The following is an 18975-nucleotide window of genomic DNA, read 5'->3' on the forward strand; positions in this document are numbered from 1 at the left end:
AAGGGCTCTCAGCTTAATCTGTAATCTTTATGCCCACTGCCACCGGCCCTCAATAGCCTCCAGAGCGTCTCCCTGCCTTCAGGGTGCCCTCTGCAACCCTGTCTCCAGAGGAGCCAAGGGTGCTTCCTAAATGCACACCTGAGCCCCTCCCTCCTCTGTTATTTGTGTGTGTGCATGTGTGTGTGGGGGGTGGGGCGAGGGGCGGCTGGTAGAATAAAGTGCAAGCCCCCTGCACCTCCCCAGATTCAAGTTATCTTCCCCTCTTGCCCTCCCACCCCCAACACCCGCTGGCACTTCCCTGTCCCGACCCGCAGTTGTAGCCAACACATCACCTCCTCTGGGAATCCCCCCGCCCAGCCCCCGCCGCGGTCGCCGGGACCCAGGCGGGGCCAAGGGTGCGCTCTCCCTTACGGTGAGAAGTGCCCTCTGTGAGCCGGGCCCATGGCGCCCGAGCTCGTGAGGGCCTCCCCACTCGTCTGCGCCCCCCACTGGCCCACCGGCCTTGAGCCGGGTTGCAGGGCGAGGGGTTCTCTTCACCTCTGTCCGCTCCAGCCTCGGCGCCCCGGCTGCTCGGCGGACGTTTGTGGAATGAATGAACGAATCGGGAGCCCTGACAGACCCAGCAGAGGAGGCGGAATGGGTCCCGTGGCGGGGCGGCCCCGCAGCCGCTCCCACCCGCGCAGACTCCGGTGCGCCGCGTCTCCCGCGGGCAGAGAAGTAGCGGCAACTCCGCTCCCCCGGCCCGGCCGCCTCCTCCCCGCCGCCCTCCCCCGCCCCCGCCCCCTCGCTCCCTCCCGCTCTTTGTCTCCTGGGCTCCCGGCTTCCCCGCCACACGCCCCCCCGCCCCCCGACGCCCCTTCCCCGGGGACCCCCGCGGACCCCGGCCGACGCGACGCGGCGCGAATCGGCCCTGCCAGGCGAGGGCCCCGCGTCCGGCCAGGCCTGGCGGGCGGCGGGGGCGGGGAGGGAGGTGGCGCTCGCTCTTCGCTCTTCTCTCTCTCTCTCTGTCACACACACACACACACACGCGCACACGCACGCACACACACACGGAGCATCCTCCCGTCAGGTCTCCTGGTCCGGCCCCGCCCGCGCCTCCTGCTTCCAGCGAAACTGCTCCCTCTCCCCACATCCCCCGCCCTCCATTCACCCCCGGCTCCGGGACCCTTCCTGCCGACCTCACCCCCACCCCCGGGATGGAGCGGCTCGAGCCCGCCCGGAGCCCCCCGCGGCCGGGGTGACGGTCCCCCCACCCCTCTCCTGCCCGGCCCCCGCCTCGAGCACCATGGGCCTGAGGGGTTCCAGGGGCGCCAGACGCTGAAGATGACCGATGCCGGAGGTGAGGGGCCGGGCGCCCTAGGGTGGACCGGGAACTGGGGCTGGGGCCACTTGGGCCCGCGGTGGGACCCTGAGTGGGGTTGGGCAGGGCCAAGGGACAAGGGCCTTTCTTCCCCATCCCTAGGGGGACCGCACGGGGCTGGGGTGCCGGGCTGTCAGGGGAGGGGGCGGAGATAGGATTTATGGCCCTAATCCCCTCCCTCCCGCCCGACGCCCGGAGAAATTAATAAAAAGCTGGTGTGGGGGGAGGGGGAGAGGGTTTAACTCTTTCTTGCCCGGCGGGGAGTTGTGCTGATGGATTGGAGAGAAACTAGCCACCGGGCTCTGACGGGGGAGAAGGGCTCTGGGAGTGGAGTAGGTGCCCTATCCCCAACCTCACCCCATCTCCAACAGTGCTTTGAGGGGGTCCCCGACTCCTGAGGACTACCCCAAGCCTGAAGCCGGTGGACGGCCGGCGATATGGGAAGGCGGGACCACCTCTCCGGCTCCACAACTGCCTCCCCGACCACCAGTCTCCTTTCCCATCCACCTCTTCCCGGCCTCTCCCAGTTGCACTTCTCTCTGTGGCTTTCTCCTCTTTAGGGGCCCTCTCCTCTCGCCTGCCCGAAGGGCTTCTCCCTTCTCTCCCACCCTCGGGCGTCACTCAGGGCGGCGGAATCCCTTATCCCCAGTGCCGCTCCCCCTGGCCCCACTCTTGGTGTGATCTCTTTCTTCTCAGCAGCCCTGTGGACTCTCCGCCAGTCTGTGTGTCTGTCTCTGCTTCTTCCTACTCCTCACTTCCTTCCGCTCCCGCTCCCTCCCCAGGAATTGTGCGCCCTTTCTTTCTTTCTCCTTCCCCTGAGTCCCAAGAGGCTGTGAGCTCACCTGCCTCCCTTTCTCTCAGAAAAGGGTCAAAGGTCATTGGTGCTCCTTCTCCGGGATTGGAAGCCTTGGGGGGAAGGGTATCCAGAGGAACCGGTTCATTCCCACCCCTGTGCAGTTACCTGGTTGAATGTGTGTGTGAGTGTGCGGGGTGTGTGTGAGCATGAGAGTGGGGGCGGGGTTTGGTGTCTAATTTTTCTAGGCTCAGTTTTGGAAGGAGAAGGTTGGGTGGGAGGGGTCTGGTGACCCCCGGGAGACAATGTAGGGAGAGTCCCCGCACACACCCCAGGAAGTTAGTTGTTGAAGGGAAGAAAAGAGAGCAGTTGTGCTGAATCAGGCTGGACCGAGAGTGACTTTGAGCAGGAAACCCCAATCCAGCCCAGAGGGTGCCTGAAAGAGGAGGCCTCCAGCCAGTAGAGGATCTCGACCCTGGACTGGGCTCTTGAATAAAGAACACAGGATCTTCATTCTCAGAGGCTGAGAGGAGACAACACTACTGCCCTCAGAGAGCCTCCATTCTGATGGGAGAGGCAGTTCCTGTCTTCAGAGTCCCTAGTCTGACGGGACTAGTCTGACCCTCTCTTCTCTGAGCACCCATCTGATTGGTGGGGGGGAGATAAGACCTATTTAAGGAATCAATGAAGTATGAAGAATTCCCCATTTCCCAGTAGTTGGAGAAGGGTGGATTTAGAAATTATGCTGACAAATGAGAGGGAAGGCTACCTAGGACAGCTTCCTGCAGGAGGTGGCAGCTGGGTCCTAGCCAGATAAGGCTTTGTGGGTTGAATGAGGAAATGTGGTTAATTCTTAGGGTCAGCCTCCCTTCCCATCTGGCCTGTCAGGACAGGAAGAAATGTTCTAGATCTTTGCTAGTAGCCCCCGGAGTTCAAGAATGGCAGGAGCGTTCTTGGAGGGTCTACTTCCCTGATGACCCCTTCCTACAGCTCATTTTCTGCTTTCAGCCCCAGGCATTTATGGAATCTGGAGGTGGTTTTGTTTTTTTTGTTTTTTTTGAGATGGAGCTTCGCTCTTGTTGCCCAGGCTGGAGTGCAATGGCACCATCTCGGCTCACTGCAACCTCCGCCTCCTGGCTTCATGCCATTCTCCGCCTCAGTCTCCCTAGTAGCTAGGATTACAGGCATGTGCCACCACACCCGGCTACTTACTTATTTTTGGGATGAGGGTTTCACAATGTTGCCCAGGCTGGTCTAGAATTCCTGGGCTCAAGTGATCCTCCCACTTCAGCCTCCTGAGTAGCTAGGATTATAAGCATGCATCAGCTTTGCCTGGCTTTAGTTCTTCCTCTCATCTCCTGTTTCTCAGTTTTCACATCTGTAAAGTGGGGATATGTATCTGTAAAGTGGGGATATGAAAATTCCTGGGCCTGGCGCGGTGGCTCAAACCTGTAATCCCAGCACTTTGGGAGGCCAAGGCGGGCGGATCATGAGGTCAGGAGATCGAGACTATCCTGGCTAACATGGTGAAACCCTGTCTCTACTAAAATACAAAAAAATTAGCCAGGCATGGTGGTGGGCGCCTGTAGTCCCAGCTACTCAGGAGGCTGAGGCAGGAGAATGGCATGAACCCGGGAGTCAGAGCTTGCAGTAAGCCAAGATAGCACCACTACACCCCAGCCTGGGCGACAGAGCAAGACAATGTCTTAAAAAAAAAGAAAAAAAAAATTCCCAAGGCTGGCCACAGTAAAGGTAGATGATGTCTATGTAATAATGGAAAAGAAGAGTTGGAAAAGACCCCAGCAGGCGTGTGGCCTAGCCTTCCTACATCTGACACATGTATGATCTAGCTCAGTGTCTTGCCATTCTCCTGGGGACCTGAGTGTTAGACGTAATTGGAGGTCAAGTCTCAGCCATGCAGCGTCCCCTTGCCTTAAACCATCAGTGGCCCCTGAGCTTCCTCACTCTCCCCCGATTCAGTATTCCCTGACCAGTGGGCTCCCTAGGGCTACTGGAATCCTACATCTGCTTGAAAGTCTATTCAAATGGTTTCAGCTACATATATCCTTCCCTATCTGCCCTCCCTTCTTGCTTCCCACCAAAAAACCTTGAACCAAAAAAAAAAAAAAAAAAAAAAAAAAGAAAACCCTACCCATTCACACTTCTTCCCAGAACATAGTTGCATCATAGAGGTTTGGCTGTCCATTGTGTGCTGTGTGTACTCCTCATACCCTCCTACATCTGTGAGTCTGTCAAGAACTGTGAGAACTATGTCTGGAACAGTGGCCCTGCTGATGGTGCCAGCTTCCTGAACAGCTCATGTTCAGAAAGGCAGGTGGTGAGGGCACCAGTGATGGGGGTGTAGGGAAGAGGGAGGCAGGATTGAAAAAGAGATGGAGAATTTATGGATGCAAAGATAGGTGGATGGACAGACGGCAGCAGATGTTGGGTGCATGGGAGCAGATGTTGGATGGTTGGATGGGTAGATAGATGGGTGAGTGAATGGATGATGAGTAAGCAAGTAGGTGGATGAGTGCAGAGGTGGGTAGACGGATGGGAGAACCTGGGTCCTGGTCCTGATTTTGCCATTAACTTGCTATGTGATCTTGGGCCAGTCACTCCCCCTTCTGTTTCTTCATTTGTAACATGAGAGGATTGGATTTAATAATCTCCATGACTTCTCCCAGATTTGATTGGACAGTTGATGACTGAAAGCTTTTAGGGGATGCTAATGATGCGAAGGCCCAAGACAGTGAAGGGGAGAAGTTCAGTGACCCACGTGAAGGCACACAGCAAATCAGTGGACCAGGACACCAGGAACACAGGGCTCAGCTTGTGTCTGTGCCTTGGATTTACATCTGCCCCCACCCTCCTACTATACCTCCTGCCCCAGCGCCCATGATCTGGGTTATGATTCCAATGACTTCTCTTCCAGGGGCTAAAAGAAGGGTTCTAAGGTAAGGGGAGGAGCCAACAGGCCTGGAGCAGGTAGCCTTCGACATCTCTCCTGCCTCGGCCAGCCTGAATCTCTTACCCAGGCTCTCTTTTTCTTTCTCTCCCCTCTTGTCCTCCCCAGCTGTCTTGAGTCATGGCTTCTTCAAAGCTCCGAGAACCCGTGGATGAGGTTTTTGGTAAGTTCTGTGTGGCTCTATCTCTAGTCAATAGACACAGCCATAGAGTACTTCCTTCCTGGGCCACCAGGCATTGAGGGGGATAGGGCGCTTCTTTTTTAACTTCAGAGTGTGTGTGTGTGTGTGTGTGTGTGTGTGTGTGTATGTATTGTGGCCTGACCCTTTGTCACCGCTATCTTAGTGGACACACCAGGTATAATAAGTGTCCCCATTTATTAAGTGCTTATCTCATGCCAGATACTAGGTTAAGCACCCCCATCTCACATGCAATGTATTCGTTAACCCTTACAATAATGCTTAGAAGTAAGCCCAGTTTACAGACCAGGAGTGTAGGGTACAGAGGGCTGAAGTCACTTGCTTTCAAGATCACATATCTAGTTAGTGGCAGGGCTGGGAATAGAACCCCAAACTGCCAGACTTCCTGCTCTTAGTGACTATCTTATACACCTGTAAACTCCAGCCCAAATGACACACGTTTTCCAAGTCACATAAATAAGTGCAAGGGACCTCACCCTGCTTGTATGTGTGCTGAAATCAAATGTATAACACACACAGCCTCAATACCCCCAGGCTGGCCCCCTCATGCTGGCCTGCACACCCACGTCCTCAGTACACACTGGGGTGCATGCACACACCACGGTACCATCATTTACCCCCTGCAGTCTTCTCTTGTGTGGACTGGAGAAAGAGACCACCCCAGCTGGGCAGAGTTCCCAGCATGCACTGGGGCGGAAAGCCGGTTTCCCAGCGGGATTCGGGTGGAGGAGTCAGGAGGAGTCGTTGAGCAAAGGAACTTGGAGGAATAAGGGAGAGGGGGAGAGTGGCCTGCTCCTCGAGGGGCTCTTATGCCAGAGGGTCCCCAGCTCCTCCCCTGCTTTCCTTCTCCCCATCTCTCCCTTCTTCCCTCTCTCCCCTGGCCATGCCAGGAACTGCTGCTTCCCATCCCAGTCTCCTCCAGCTCCCCTAGCCTTGAACTGCCTTCCTACTCAGGCCAGACTTAAGCCCAGGCCTGATAGAAATGAGCTCTCCCTTCCCTGGGCTTTTCTGCCCCTATTCCCCCACCTTCCTACCCTCTAACATGCAACCCCTGCCTGTTTTCCTCACTGCTGAGGTAGCTGGGTCCTCACTGCTTCCTGACCTGAAAGGCCATTAAATATTTATGAATTCCCACTGCCCAGGGCTGGGAGGAGGAGGAAGAGGGAGAGAGATGGGGGAGGAGGATAGGGAAGGAGGGTAGGAGCAGAGAAGAGGGAAGAGATAGAAGCTGGAGGGAGAGCCTCGTAGAGCAGAGGACCCAGGACAGGCTGGCCCCACCTTGCCTCAAAACCACCAAGCCCCTTAGGAGTCCCCTGGCTCCCCAGCCCCTCCAAGGTAAGATGGCCATGGTGCTGATATGGCCCAGAGTCAGGAGCAAGGGGCCCCTCTCCCTGTTTTGAGTTGGTTAGGCACCAGCTAGGTGCCAGAAGGGTAGAGGATGCCAGACCACTGGCCTGGGAGCCACTCTCCTTAACTCCCTCTGTCCCCTCGGCCAAACATGTCCTCCTATCCTACGTGAGCCTCAGTTTTCCCATCCATACAACGAGAGGTTAGACTCAAAATTCCTTCCCATCTCTGCTTCAGAGAGGGTGTTAATGCTTACTAACAGAGCTAGACCGCCTGTCTGTAACCCTGGTGGGCTCCTCACCAGCTTTCTGCCCTCGGGCAAATTAAGGTTGCCCTGGGAATTCCTGGAGTCCCTTCCTTGTAGGGCTGCGGGGAGGCTCCAATGAGCTAGTAATTGAGTTAATTGTAAAGCACTTAGAACAGTGCCTAGCACAGTAAGAGCTCAATAAGGATTAGCTCTTATTTTTCTGTGGTTCAGCCTTCAATCCTTGCTGCTGCTTCCAGGCAGTGCCTGGAGATTCTGTCAGGGGCTGGGAACAGAGGGCTCCCTCCGCCAGTACAGCCCCAGGGACTGGAAACACCAGCAGGTTGCCCCCTGGACAACTGCAATCTCCTCTTGGAGGTGTCCACCCTCCCCCAGACCCTTCCTGTCCCCTTGCAGGCTGTGCTGGCCCCCTCGCTGCTCCCCAGATGCTCCAAGCCCAAGGCTGCACCATTCCCTCTCCTTAGAAAGCTCTTTTTATTCCTTCTACAACCTCAGCTCTTTATAGCAAAACCTCAGTCTGGCTGCCACATTTAAGGTAGTAGCCTCCCAGTCTCCCCCTGTCTTTTCATTCGACAAATATTTATAGAGCTCCTAATATGCATCAGGCTCTGTCCTTGGCTCTGGGGAGACAGCAACAAACAAGCCAGACAAAATCGCTGTCCTCATGGAGCTCAAATTTTCCTGCAGGGGCAAGTAGGGGGACAGATGATCAAAGCACACATAAATAAACAAGGATCATACTAGATGGTGGGGAGTGCTGGGCAGAGGATTGAAATGTGGATGTGATGGGATGTGGGCATGGGCGTGGAGGTGACCTTCATCAGCACCCGTGTGTGTCTGGAGTCCATCTTTGCCAAAGCATGCACTGGTCCATGGAAGTGTGACTTTGCTTCAACACTTCCTGAGCACCTGCTCCTTGTCAGGAGCTGCACCAGGCTCTCACGATACACAGTGGACAGGGAAGGGTTTCACCCTCTGCAGGTTGCAGGCCAGCATGAGGAGACAGTCATTGGCGACCATATCCCGACCATATCGTGACCATATGGTAGTGTGGTGCGGCTGCCAGACGGTGCTGTGTCAGAGTTGATTAGCCAGACAGAGAAGGGCTGGAGAGAGATGGAGCACAGAGATGGAGGTGGGAAGCGAAGCAGGGGCAGGTACACATATAGGTATCAGTATAAGCAATTCAGTTGATTCCACAGACGCCATCACCAGCGAGCGCCTGTTGAGCTCGTACTAAGCATAGCATTATGGCGAAGCACTGTATGTGGATTATTTTATCTGATGCTCACAACCGCCCTATAAGGAAGATAGTGCTAGTATAATCCCATTTTACACATGAGAAAGCTAACACCTAAAAGGAAGTAACTTGCCCAGAGTCACCCAACTGGCAAGTGATAGAACTGGCTTCAGCCTGGCCATCTGGCTCCAAGGCCAGTGCTCTTAGCCATAGTCATATAAGAGGAGCAATCTGTGGGGAACACAGAAAGGGTGAGCTGGGCCCCTCAGGCCTTGAATAGATGGCTGAGTAGCATGGACTTTATATAGTTAGCTTTGGGACCCCTTCTGCGAGAGTTTCAAAAGCAGGAGAGTATGGGACATGGTCAGAAATATGCTTCAGGCCTGGCGTGGTGGCTCACACCTGTAATCTCAGCACTTTGGGGGGCCAAGGTGGGCAGATCACTTGAGGCCAGGAGTTCAGGACCAGCCTGGCCAATGTGGCGAAATCCCACCTCTACTAAAAATACAAAAGTTAGCCAGGCGTGGTGGCACACACCTGTAGTCCCAGCTACTCGGGAGGCTGAGTCAGGAAAATCGCTTGAGCCTGGGAGGTAGAGGTTGCAGTGAACTAAGATCATGACACTACAGTCCAGCCTGGGTGACAGAGTGAGATTCTGTCAAAGGAAGAAGGGAAGGGGAGGGGAGGGGAGGGGAGGGAAAAAGAAATGTGCTTCAGAAAGTTTCTTCTAGTCACATGGAAGGTACAAGGAGGAGCCAGACCGGAGGCAGGGAGCGAAGGAGGGAGAGTCGTATGTTTTGGGGTGGCAGGGGGTGGCAGGTGGGGGCAATTTCCCCTCTACTCAGGTGAAGGCCTGAGCTAAGGCAGTTCAGTCCAGAGGGAGAGGAGAGCCCAGGTTCCATGGGTGTGAGGAGGCCAATCAACAGAACTTTTTTCTTTCATTAAAAGGGTGTGCTAAGCACCTACTGTGTGCCAGGCACTGTTCTCTGCCTGTGGTAGAGCAGTGAACAAAACAGAAACCTGTCCTCATGGAGCTGACATTCTAATGGGTGGAGAGAGACATTAAATGATACAAGCAAAATATATAGCATGCCAGAGAATGAGAAATGATATAGGAAAAAAAGGAGTGGGGTTTTGGAGTAGGGGGGCTATTATAAGTTGGGTGGTCACGGAAAGCCTCAGTGAGAGAAAGCATTTAAGTAAAGACTTGAAGGAAGTGAGGGAGAGAACCGTGCACAAATCTGTGGAAAGAGCCTTGCAGAAAAAGGGCAGAGGAGGTGCAAAGGCCCTGCAGTGCAGGCTGGCTTGTGTGAGGACGAGCCAGGTGGCCAGGGTGGCTGGAGTGGAGGGACAGGAGTAGTGCTCAGAGAGGCAAGGGAGCATAGGCTGACTCTGGAAGGCCACTGGGAGAACTTTGGCTCTTAATCTGCATGAGATAGAAGTCACTGGAGGGTTCTGAGCAGGGGAGTGATATAAACTGACATGTTTGATCAGGATCACTCTGGCTGCTGTGTTGAAAATAGACTGTAGATGGGAAAGGGAGGTGGAAGGAAGACCAGCTAGGAGGCTGTTTGTAATAATCCAGGCTAAAAGATGATGGCAGTTTAGACCCTCTGGTCTAAGAGACTGTGAGTTCTCCCTCTCACTTCCCTCCCTTTCCTCCTATCCTCTTCCCTCCTTTTTTTTCCTCTCCTCTCCCTTCCTCTGCTCTTCTCCCTTTCTCTTCATATATACACATATATAGGAGTATGTGTATACATTTGCACAAACAATAATTTATTATGGAAAATCTCACACAGATTCAAAATTAGAGATTACAGCAGAGTGTACTCTATCAAGCACTCAAGAACTCACCACCCAGCCTCAACAATACCTAGTCACAGCCAGTCTCGTTTCATATCTATTCCATCCACACCCTCCCCCTATTGCCCTGGATTATATGGAACCTAGTCCAAAACATCATATCCCTTCACCATAAATATTTCAATATGTCTAGCTATCTTTTGAAAGTAGAGCTAATAGGAATTGTGGATGAATCCGTTTGTAGGATGGTAGGGAAAGCAGTGAAGAATGACTCCAGGGGTTCAGCTGAGCAACTAGAAGCATGGAGCTACTGTTCACCAAGACTGGGAGGAGCAGCTCTGGGGCGTAGAGATCAGGAGGTTGCAGCACATGTAGGCTGAAGACCCCTGGTGGACATCAAAGTGGAGGTGTCAACTAGACAGTTAGACACATGAATTACCAACTGGGTCTGGGGCTGAGAGAGAAGGGTAGCTTAGGGCTGTCTGACTTGGGCGACTTGGGTGGACAAGGGGGCTTTTTACTGAGTCAAGGAAGAGAGGAGAAGCTGGTTTGAGGTTACATGATCGGTTCATTTTGATGAGTTGAGCTTGAGATGCCTTGGGCCTTTTGACATGGTAACTTCCCTGGCAGGTGCCTGAGTGCCCATGCTTGGAATTCAGGGGAGGCGGTCAAGGCTGGAAATAGAAATAGGTGGTAGTTAAGTCAGGAGAGCAACTGGGGTGGCTTAGGGGTTGTCTACAGACAGGAAAGAGGATCAGACAAGGCCAGGTGGGTATGGGTGACGGAATAGAGCCCCCTGAGATCATGGTGGGTGGAGTAGGGAGGAAAGGTCTTGACCCATCTTGAAGCCTGGGAAGACTCTTTCTGTTTGGAGACCCCAGTGCCAAGTTCAGGACTGGTACAGCATGAGGGCTTCATTCCGAGGTACAGCACATGACAAGCGGAGCTATGAGCAATAAGGACTTTTATGCTGGACCCATTGGGTCTGCCTACTCTTCCTCCGTGTCCTTGTGCAAGACCTAGCACTGGGTCACAGACCCAGGGCAGGAGAGAAATTTCAGGGGACGATGGGACTTTTTCCTTCCTGCCACTGCCACTGGATTCTGGGGGTGTCTCTTTGCTCCACTCCAACTACAAGCCCTCTAGATGCTCAGCAGTGCTATCTCTGAGTGAGACCCTGTCATGGCACAGCAAGTCAGTGTCCCCAGTAGGGCCAGTCTCTAGAACCAGACTAGGCAGGCTCAAATCCTGGACCATTGCTAGCTGGTGGCTTTAGTCAAGTGACTTAAGTTTTAGTTTGTTCAGCTGTAAAGTGTGCACAGTAACTGTCCCAACCCCACCAGGTTGTTTGAGTGAGAGATGATGTATGTACACTGTCTGATGTGTAGTAAGTGCTTCTTAAATGGTAGCCATTATTTCCATCGTCTCTCCAGCCTCATCACCCAACCTTTCTCTCCACAAAGCTACCCTCCAGCTGTCCCTGGAGGTACCACCCTTGTTTCCCTACTTCCTAGCATTGCATATACCTGTTTTTCCCACCTCATCTCTCACAAACTCCTACCCAGACCTTAAAACCCAGCTTTGGTGTTTCCTCCTCTGATGTATCCAAACAGGGCTGCCATTCCTCCGTGTCTACGTGAGGGTTCATCACACCGTGCTGTATTTTAGTGCTGGCATGTCTGCTTCCCCTGAACACTCACCCACTCCCACCTGAGACGGGGAGACACCCTGTTTTTCATCTGTCTGTACTCCCAGCACTCAAGAACACGGGTTGAATGCCTGGGGTGTGGGTGCAGGTAGCCCCTGAGGTGGGCCTCTGGGCTTGCCATCACCTCTCATGTGTCTGGTCTCTGCTCCCTTCCCCCGGTTCGCAGACCTGGACTTGGCTGTGCCAGAGACGGCCAGACTGGACAGCAGTTTACACAAGGCCCGGGCCCAACTATTGGCCAAGGGCCGGAGACACCGGCCGTCCCGCTCCAGGCTTCGAGACAGTGCCAGCTCCGCAGAGGATGGTGAAGGCTCCGACGGGCCCGGAGGCAAGGTTGGGGCGAGTTAGGAAAACACACATACACCCTCCCACCCCTCCCACTCCTCCCACCCCTGGATACTCTCCAAAGTGCTTTTCCAGGGAAACCACATCCCCAGACTTCTGACCTAGTAATGCTAACAAGTGTTAGCTGCAGTTCACTTCTGGCTCACTTAATCATTTGTAAAGAAGATATTATTAGCCCCATCTTACAGCTGAGGAAACTGAGGCCCTGAGAGGTCCAGTAGCAGTGTCACTGTAAGTGAAGGAGGGGGAATTCAGCCCCAGCCTATGTGACTCAAAGCTCCTGTTTCCCACCTCTCACTCTCCAGCCACCCCCCATGAGGAAACCCTCCCTCTAGGCCCCAGAAGGACCCTCAGGGCCCGCAGTTTACAGGGTGAAAGTCTCCCAGCTCCTTCGGGAAGGGAGGCGGAGGGTTCTCGGTTAGCGCCTGCCTCCTCGACCAGGTGACCGACGGCTGCGGGAGCCCCCTGCACCGGCTGCGCTCGCCTTTGCACTCAGGCCCGGGGTCCCCGGCCGGGGGCTCTTTCTGCCTGGATCCTCCGGGGTTGCGGCGCAGCCTGGACGAGGACGAGCCGCCGCCTTCGCCGCTCACGCGCTACCGGCCCCTGCACAACGCTACCTCGCACGAGGGCCTGGCCGCCGCCTCCTGCTCTCCGCCGCGCTCCGCGCCCTCCCCCGACAGCTCCCCCAGCTTCGTGCGCCGCCACCCGCGCGCAGAGCCGCACAGCGAAGGTGAGAGGCGGCCAGCGCTGCACCGCCTGCTGGTTGCTCCGGGGCGCAGCAGCCCTTCCGGTCCCGGCGCGCTCCGCAGCCGCGGAAGGGGCAACTGGGCAGAGTGGCTGAGGGAGGTGGAGAGTGAACGCCGCGGCTCGCCCATTCTTTACCGAACGCATACTAAGTGCCAGACCCTGTGGGCTCTGGGACAGCCAGGTGAGCAAACACATGCAGCCTTTATCATCATAGTAGTTTAGTGGAGAAACAATCGAGTCAGGCCTGGCTGGTGGCTCACGCCTGTAATCCCAGCACCTTGGGAGGCTGAGATGGGAGGATCGCTTGAGCCCAGGAGTTCGAGACCAGCCTGGGCAACACAGCGAGACCGTCTCCAGAAAAAAATTACAAAATTAGCCCCGCGTGGTGTGCACCTGTAGAACCAGCTACTTGGGAGGCTGAGGTGGGAGGATAGCTTGAACCCGGGAGTTCTGAGCTGCAGTGAGCTATGATCACTCCTTGCCTCAAAAACAAAACAAAACAAAAACCCAATCAAATCATCCCCTAACTAAATGTCTAGCTACAAACTATAACAAGTGCTATTTGGGAAATGTGTGTGACAGCGTGGCAGGAGAGCATACACCAGGATGCCTGGCCTGTCTGGAAACATCCTGGAAATGACATTTGAGCCAAGATCGGAAGGCTGTTTAGATGGCCAGGACAGGCCGGGTGTGGTGGCTCACGCTTGTAATCCCAGCACTTTGGGAGGCCGAGGCTGGTGGATCACCTGAGGTCAGGAGTTTGAGATTGAGACCAGCCTGGACAACATGATGAAACCCTGTCTCAACTAAAAATACAAAAAATTAACTGGGCGTGGTGGCGAGCACCTTAAATCCCAGCTACTCAGGAGGCTGAGGCAGGAGAATTGCTTGATCCAGGAGGTGGAGATTACAGTGAGCCAAGATCACACCATTGCACTCCAGCCTGGGCAACAAGAGCAAAACTCCGTCTCAAAAAAAAAAAAAAAAAAAAAAAAAAGTTGGCCAGGATAAAATTGAGTAGTAGTGGTTCCTACCTTTTTGGAACATTTTATAGCTTGTAAAAGGCTGTCATAAGCATCCTGTTAGGTCCCATGAAGTAGGTGGATGTTATTATCCCCATATTTAAAATGGAGGAAACTCAGAGAGAGAAAGTGGCTTGTCCTAGGACACCCAGCTAGTGAAGGTCACCAGAGCCAGGCTGCCTAATTCCAAGTCAAGAGAATTTCTATCAGCGCACACTAGCAGCTGAAGGAGGCAGGCAGGGCAGCAGACAGGCAATTTCCTTCCTTCTCTCCCTGGAAAGATGACAGCCATGACGCCAGTCCTCCCGAGCCCGCCAGCCCCACCATCGGCCTGGATAAGAAGACCCGCCGAAAGTTCCTGGACCTGGGGTGAGTGGAGGCAGGGCTAGATCACACGGTTTGGAGCTGCTGGGGTAAGGGGTAGCACAGTGGGCAGCGCTGCTCCACTTCCTGCTTCCTCCCCACAGGGTCACCCTGCGCCGAGCATCCACAGGCAAGAGCCGGAAGGAGAAAGGCAGCAACCGCCTGTCCATGGGCAGCAGGTGAGAAGTGCCCATGGCGGCCCACCCACAGCTCCCACCCCGGCCCCCTGTGTGCCCTGGTCCTCCTCTCTGTACCCACACCCATGCTGGACACTCTCTCTGCAGGGAGTCAGTGGAGGGGTCCGGCAGGTCAGGGGTCTCCCCGTTCCTGCCTTTTTCCTGGTTCACAGACAGCGGCAAGGGCTCAGCATCCTCGGGTAGCACCACCTCCCCTGCCTGCTCCCCTAAACACGAGGGCTTCAGCCCTAAGAAGTCAGCTTCCCAGGTAAGTCCATAGCTTACTTGTCCCCAAACTGGCCCCCAGTCTCAGGTGACATGAGGGCATACTTCACCCTGGCTCAGGCTGGGATTCAGACATTCCTGGAATCGATGTGTCCATCCATGGAGCCATGCAGTGATGCGTTACTTCATGCATTCTCTGAATTCATTCATTCACTCATCCACTCTTTCATATCCTGAGGAGTTCATTCCTTGATTCAGTCACTGGTTCATGCATTCAGCAAATCACTGAACACTGATTCCCTACTGTTCCCCCAGCTGGAGACTTCCTTCATTCCTGCTAACTCTTCTGCCCGGCTCAGTTCTAACCCCACTCCTGTGTGAGGAGCTGGGCCACCTGCTTGGTAGCGTGAGGCCTGGGGGATATAGAGAAGAACAGGACCCCAGCCTAGTGGTCTGAAAATTTACAACCCTATGTGATGTGAGACCGAGTAAAAGAAGCAATGATGAGCATCTGCTTATGTTCAGAGCGCCCTCTACAGTTTACAAAGCCCCAAACGCGTTTCTGCTTTACTCTCACAAAGGCTCAGTGAAGTGGGAAGGGAAGGCACGCTCATCTCCATTGTACAGATGAGCAAAGGAAGGCCCAGAGAGAAGGGGCTTGCCCACAGACTGGCACAGATGTAGGTGCCAAGCTCTAAGACCCCCAGCCCAGTATTTGTTCTATGGTTCTGTTTCTTATGTTCAGCTGGGCAGAGGAGAAAATCAGAAGCTGGGAATTTCGGGGGAAAAAGAATCCCTTCGAACCTGGAACTTCCTTCCTTCCTCCTTTTCTTTCTTCCTTCCCTTATGCTGGGCACTGGGACACCATGATGAACAAGATAAAACCCAGGCCCTCCTAGAGCTCACAGTCCAGTGAGGATAAAGACCTCTAATCAGGCACTTATTAGCTGGGGTACTAGAGCCTAAGCGGGAGGCACAGAGCAGAGATGCCTGACCCAGCCTGGGGGAATCCCGGTGGGCTGCCTGTAGGAAGTGACACCTTGCCTGAGACCGCCTCCATTCCTACTAACCTGGCTTGGTTCTAACCTCATGTGCTCCAGATGGCTGCCTGCTCTCCTGGAAGCTTTAGGTCCTGATGCCTGACATGAGTTATCATGTCCTGTGTGCGGGCCCAGCTCCTGGCTCATGCACAGGGGCACTGAGCAACTCCTGGTGCCTAGTCCAGGACTTCGGCTCCACCCAGATAGGGATGGTGGGTTGGGGGTAAACTCTCCTCAGTGGCATGCACCCTCTTCTGTCTAGGAATCCACCCTGAGTGATGACTCCACACCCCCCAGCAGCAGCCCCAAGATTCCCAGTGGGCCCCGGCAGGAGGTCAAATGTTCTTACCCCTACCACACGCTGTCTCAGTCTTCAGATGAGGTGAGCAAGGCTGGCCCAGGGTACCCACAGAGTCCTGACCTCTGACTCTGCAAGGTGCTCAGGTCACAAGCCAAGCCTCCCCCTCACTGTCCTTGGTCTCTGCCCAGTTCCTGGATGAACCCCTCCCCCCTGTCCACCATTGGACCAGCCAGCAGGTGGGCCAGTGGCTGCAGAGCCTCAACCTGGAACAGTATGCTGCCGAGTTTGCTGCACGGCAGGTAGACGGGCCACAGCTGCTGCAGTTGGATGGAAGCAAACTAAAGGTGGGTCAGAGCGCAAGGGCCATGACCCAGCCCAGTTACTTGAGGTGACTTTCAAGGATTGGAAGTCCTTGTCCTGACCTTTGACCCTCAGCCCAGTCTCCTGGGCTGACCTTTTCACTCCATCTGTGGCCACTACCCTGACCTCTGACCTCTAGGCAAGGTCCTTGGTCTAATCTTTTGTGTTGTAGCATGAATCCCTAGTTTGACTTGAAACTCTAGTCCATGACTTCAGTGTGACCTTCAAGCTCCAGTCCTGGTCTCCAGGCTGACCTTGCCCTCTAGGATGACCCTTGATGCATATGAGTTTCCTGGTGTCATGGGAAGCCACATGTCTCCCCCTGGTCAGCTTGGTCTGATTCTGTCTCAGAGGCTGGTGGTAATGGTGGGCAGAGGGAGGATGTAGGGAGGGGGTGGGTGGTCTCTGACCTCTAAGCTGGGAGGTTCCCAGCCTGTCTCCTGCTCTCTGCTGAATTGCTTGGGGGCAGGGATGGTGAAAAGAGCCCCCAGGAAGTCTCTGGAAGTGAGGAGGGTCCTTGGGCACTGACTAACTGTGTGACCTTTGGCAAGTGACTCCCCATCTCTGGGCCTCAGGAGGTTGGGCAGGGCCAGGCCAAGGCTGAAATCCTGAGTGGAGGTATGGTAGGGGAGGAGGAGGAAGCGCCTAATACCCTCAACCCTCATCTCTCCCAACCACACTCATTCCAAATTCTTGCTCTGGGGGTTCTGATCCACGGGCAGGTCACGGTGTAGGAGGCGGAGGCTCCATTCCAGGGAGGATTCGGAGTTCCAGAGTACACTTGGGGCAAAAGGAGCCTGGGCGTGGGGGGCCAGGACTGGGAAGGTTCTGGGACTCTCTCCCTCACCCTGGACTCCTCCCCAGAGCCTGGGGCTCAGCAACTCGCATGACCGGGCACTGGTGAAGCGCAAGTTGAAGGAGCTGGCAGCGGCGGCCGAGAAGGAGCGCAAGGCCCAGGAGAAGGCTGCACGGCAGCGGGAGAAGCTCCGGCGCCGAGAGCAGGAGGCCAAGAAGAGCTAGGGGAGGGTGCACAGGCGCTGGCGGCCGCTGGCTCAGCGGGCACAGGCCTCACCAGGGAGGCTGGGCCTGGGCGCCGCGCTTGGGCTAGCCTGGTCCCACGATCAAGGGCGGATATGCCCTCTCTTACCCTGTCACTTGGTCTAGACCCAGAGCCCCCAGAAAGGGAGACCCTAGGGAGAGGGCCTAGTAATAAATCCTATTTTGAGGACTTGTTTGGCACAGAATTCCTGGGGGAGGAGCAGATGAAGGGGAGAGGGCAGAGAGGCCAGGGCCGAGGCAAGTCTGGGAGCCTGGGTCAGGCTGTCCCACTGCCCTCAGGCCACCGTGCTGCTGGGGTAGAGGGGAGCTAGGAGGCCTGCCTGCCTGCTTGCCTGCCAGAGGCCCTGAGGCTGGGCCCCAGGGCTCAGAGCTGGGCTGGGCATTTCAGCAGAAGTAGGTGTGGGAGCTGCTCCTCTCCACTCTCCCAGGGGGCTGTGTGGTGGTAGAGCTCTGTCCTGCTCCCCTGAGAGGCCAGTGGCCGCTGCAGCAAGTTGCACTCAGGGTAGACTCCCAGCCAAACTCCTCAACAGGAGAGCAGAGAAAGCAGCCTGGGGCGAGTGCGGTCTTTGCCAGGACTCAAGAGGGGAAGATGAACACCCCCTTCTCCCACTCCCCTCCTCTGTCCTGTGGGTTCCAGGGGGCGAGATGACATCCACACAGGTCTGCCTCTCAGGGCCCATTCAAAACCTGGTCTTTGACCCATTCTCCAAGCCAGGACTCCCTTCACTTTCTGCTGCTTCCTCAGAGGGCACCTGAGCCCTCTTTGGGAGCTGAGCAAACAGGAGCTGATAGGGACAGAGGACACCACTTCCACCAGCCAAAGCCTAGGAGCTGCTGACCTGGTCAGCTGTCACCCCAGCCAGGCAGAGGGGCAAAACCTGGGGGTCCCTGGCAGCTGCGAGATTGGAAAGGTTCCTCAGCACTCCATCTGCCCCAGGCATTGTCAGGGAATCAGTGGGCTCAGAACTGGCAGGCGGTGCAAGCTCTGCTTCGCTGGGCCACACTGAGGGCTGGGGCCAGCTCCCTGGATGGAGGTGGAGTCTACCAGCAGCCTCGGGACAGCATGTGTCCTTTTTAGGAAATGTCCTTAGAGGAAGTATCCATGTGTGGCGCTGGTCAGCAGCTAGCCCCGCTTCCAGGACACTAGTCAGTTACCGATGGGGCCGGGGGGCTCCTGCTTGGAAACCCCTCCAGTTCCTCCCATCTGCCCAGAGCAACGGATGGCACCAATGCATGCTGGCTCCCTCATTCCTGCCCAGAGGCTGTGGCTTACAGCCAGCACCCTGTACCTGGGACTCAGTCCTTATCCCCCCTCTGCTATCTGTGCTGGGAGAGGGGCTTCGGAGGGAAACAGATATGAGGACACTGGCACCATCTGGGCCTGGTGGCAGGGCCATGGGAGGTTGGAATGCACCCACGTCCTTAAAGCCATCAGTAGCTACAGTGGGTGCCCACCTGCATGCGAAGGGGAGGCAGTTCTCAATTTATTTCAATAAACACTTATGATGTGCCAGTGACCAGAATTTCTGTCTGCTCCAGCTGTTGGGTTGGCCAGATTCTGCTGGGCCCTGAGTGTGGTGGGACAACAGGTCTGTCACCAGGTGCTGGGCCATCCGGCGTTCTGCACAGATGGCTTTGCCCGGTATTTTACTCA

General features: G+C 55.4%; 1 protein-coding gene across 3 annotated transcripts; it reads left to right on the plus strand.

Annotated features, from left to right (window-relative positions):
* The first annotated feature begins 621 nt into the window (after positions 1–621).
* LOC105472362 (sterile alpha motif domain containing 14) lies at positions 622–18838 on the plus strand. 3 transcript variants are annotated; one of them, XM_011725528.3, is made up of 10 exons: positions 1200–1339; positions 5230–5284; positions 11850–12016; positions 12470–12758; positions 14079–14166; positions 14265–14339; positions 14445–14604; positions 15864–15983; positions 16091–16246; positions 17127–18838. In XM_011725528.3, the coding sequence occupies exons 2-10, from the start codon at positions 5242–5244 to the stop codon at positions 17280–17282; spliced, it is 1254 nt and encodes a 417-aa protein (XP_011723830.1). In that variant the 5' UTR covers positions 1200–1339; positions 5230–5241; the 3' UTR covers positions 17283–18838. The 3 variants fall into 3 exon arrangements, with proteins under 3 accessions (XP_011723832.2, XP_011723830.1, XP_011723831.1); XM_011725529.3 differs by lacking the exon at positions 1200–1339 and adding an exon at positions 4520–5110; XM_011725530.3 differs by lacking the exon at positions 5230–5284 and having other exon boundaries at positions 622–1339.
* Positions 18839–18975: the final 137 nt, after the last annotated feature.

This window comes from Macaca nemestrina, chromosome 17, assembly GCF_043159975.1.
Source record: "Macaca nemestrina isolate mMacNem1 chromosome 17, mMacNem.hap1, whole genome shotgun sequence".
NCBI classification, from domain to species: Eukaryota; Metazoa; Chordata; class Mammalia; order Primates; family Cercopithecidae; genus Macaca; species Macaca nemestrina.

Bases quoted from the DNA above. Each gene is read 5' to 3' on its own strand.
- LOC105472362 (XM_011725530.3), top strand. From the start codon at position 637: ATGGGTCCCGTGGCGGGGCGGCCCCGCAGCCGCTCCCACCCGCGCAGA. The intron at 1,340-11,849 runs GTGAGGGGCCGG...CCCGGTTCGCAG, and splicing joins GAAGATGACCGATGCCGGAG to ACCTGGACTTGGCTGTGCCA. The intron at 16,247-17,126 runs GTGGGTCAGAGC...ACTCCTCCCCAG, and splicing joins TGGATGGAAGCAAACTAAAG to AGCCTGGGGCTCAGCAACTC.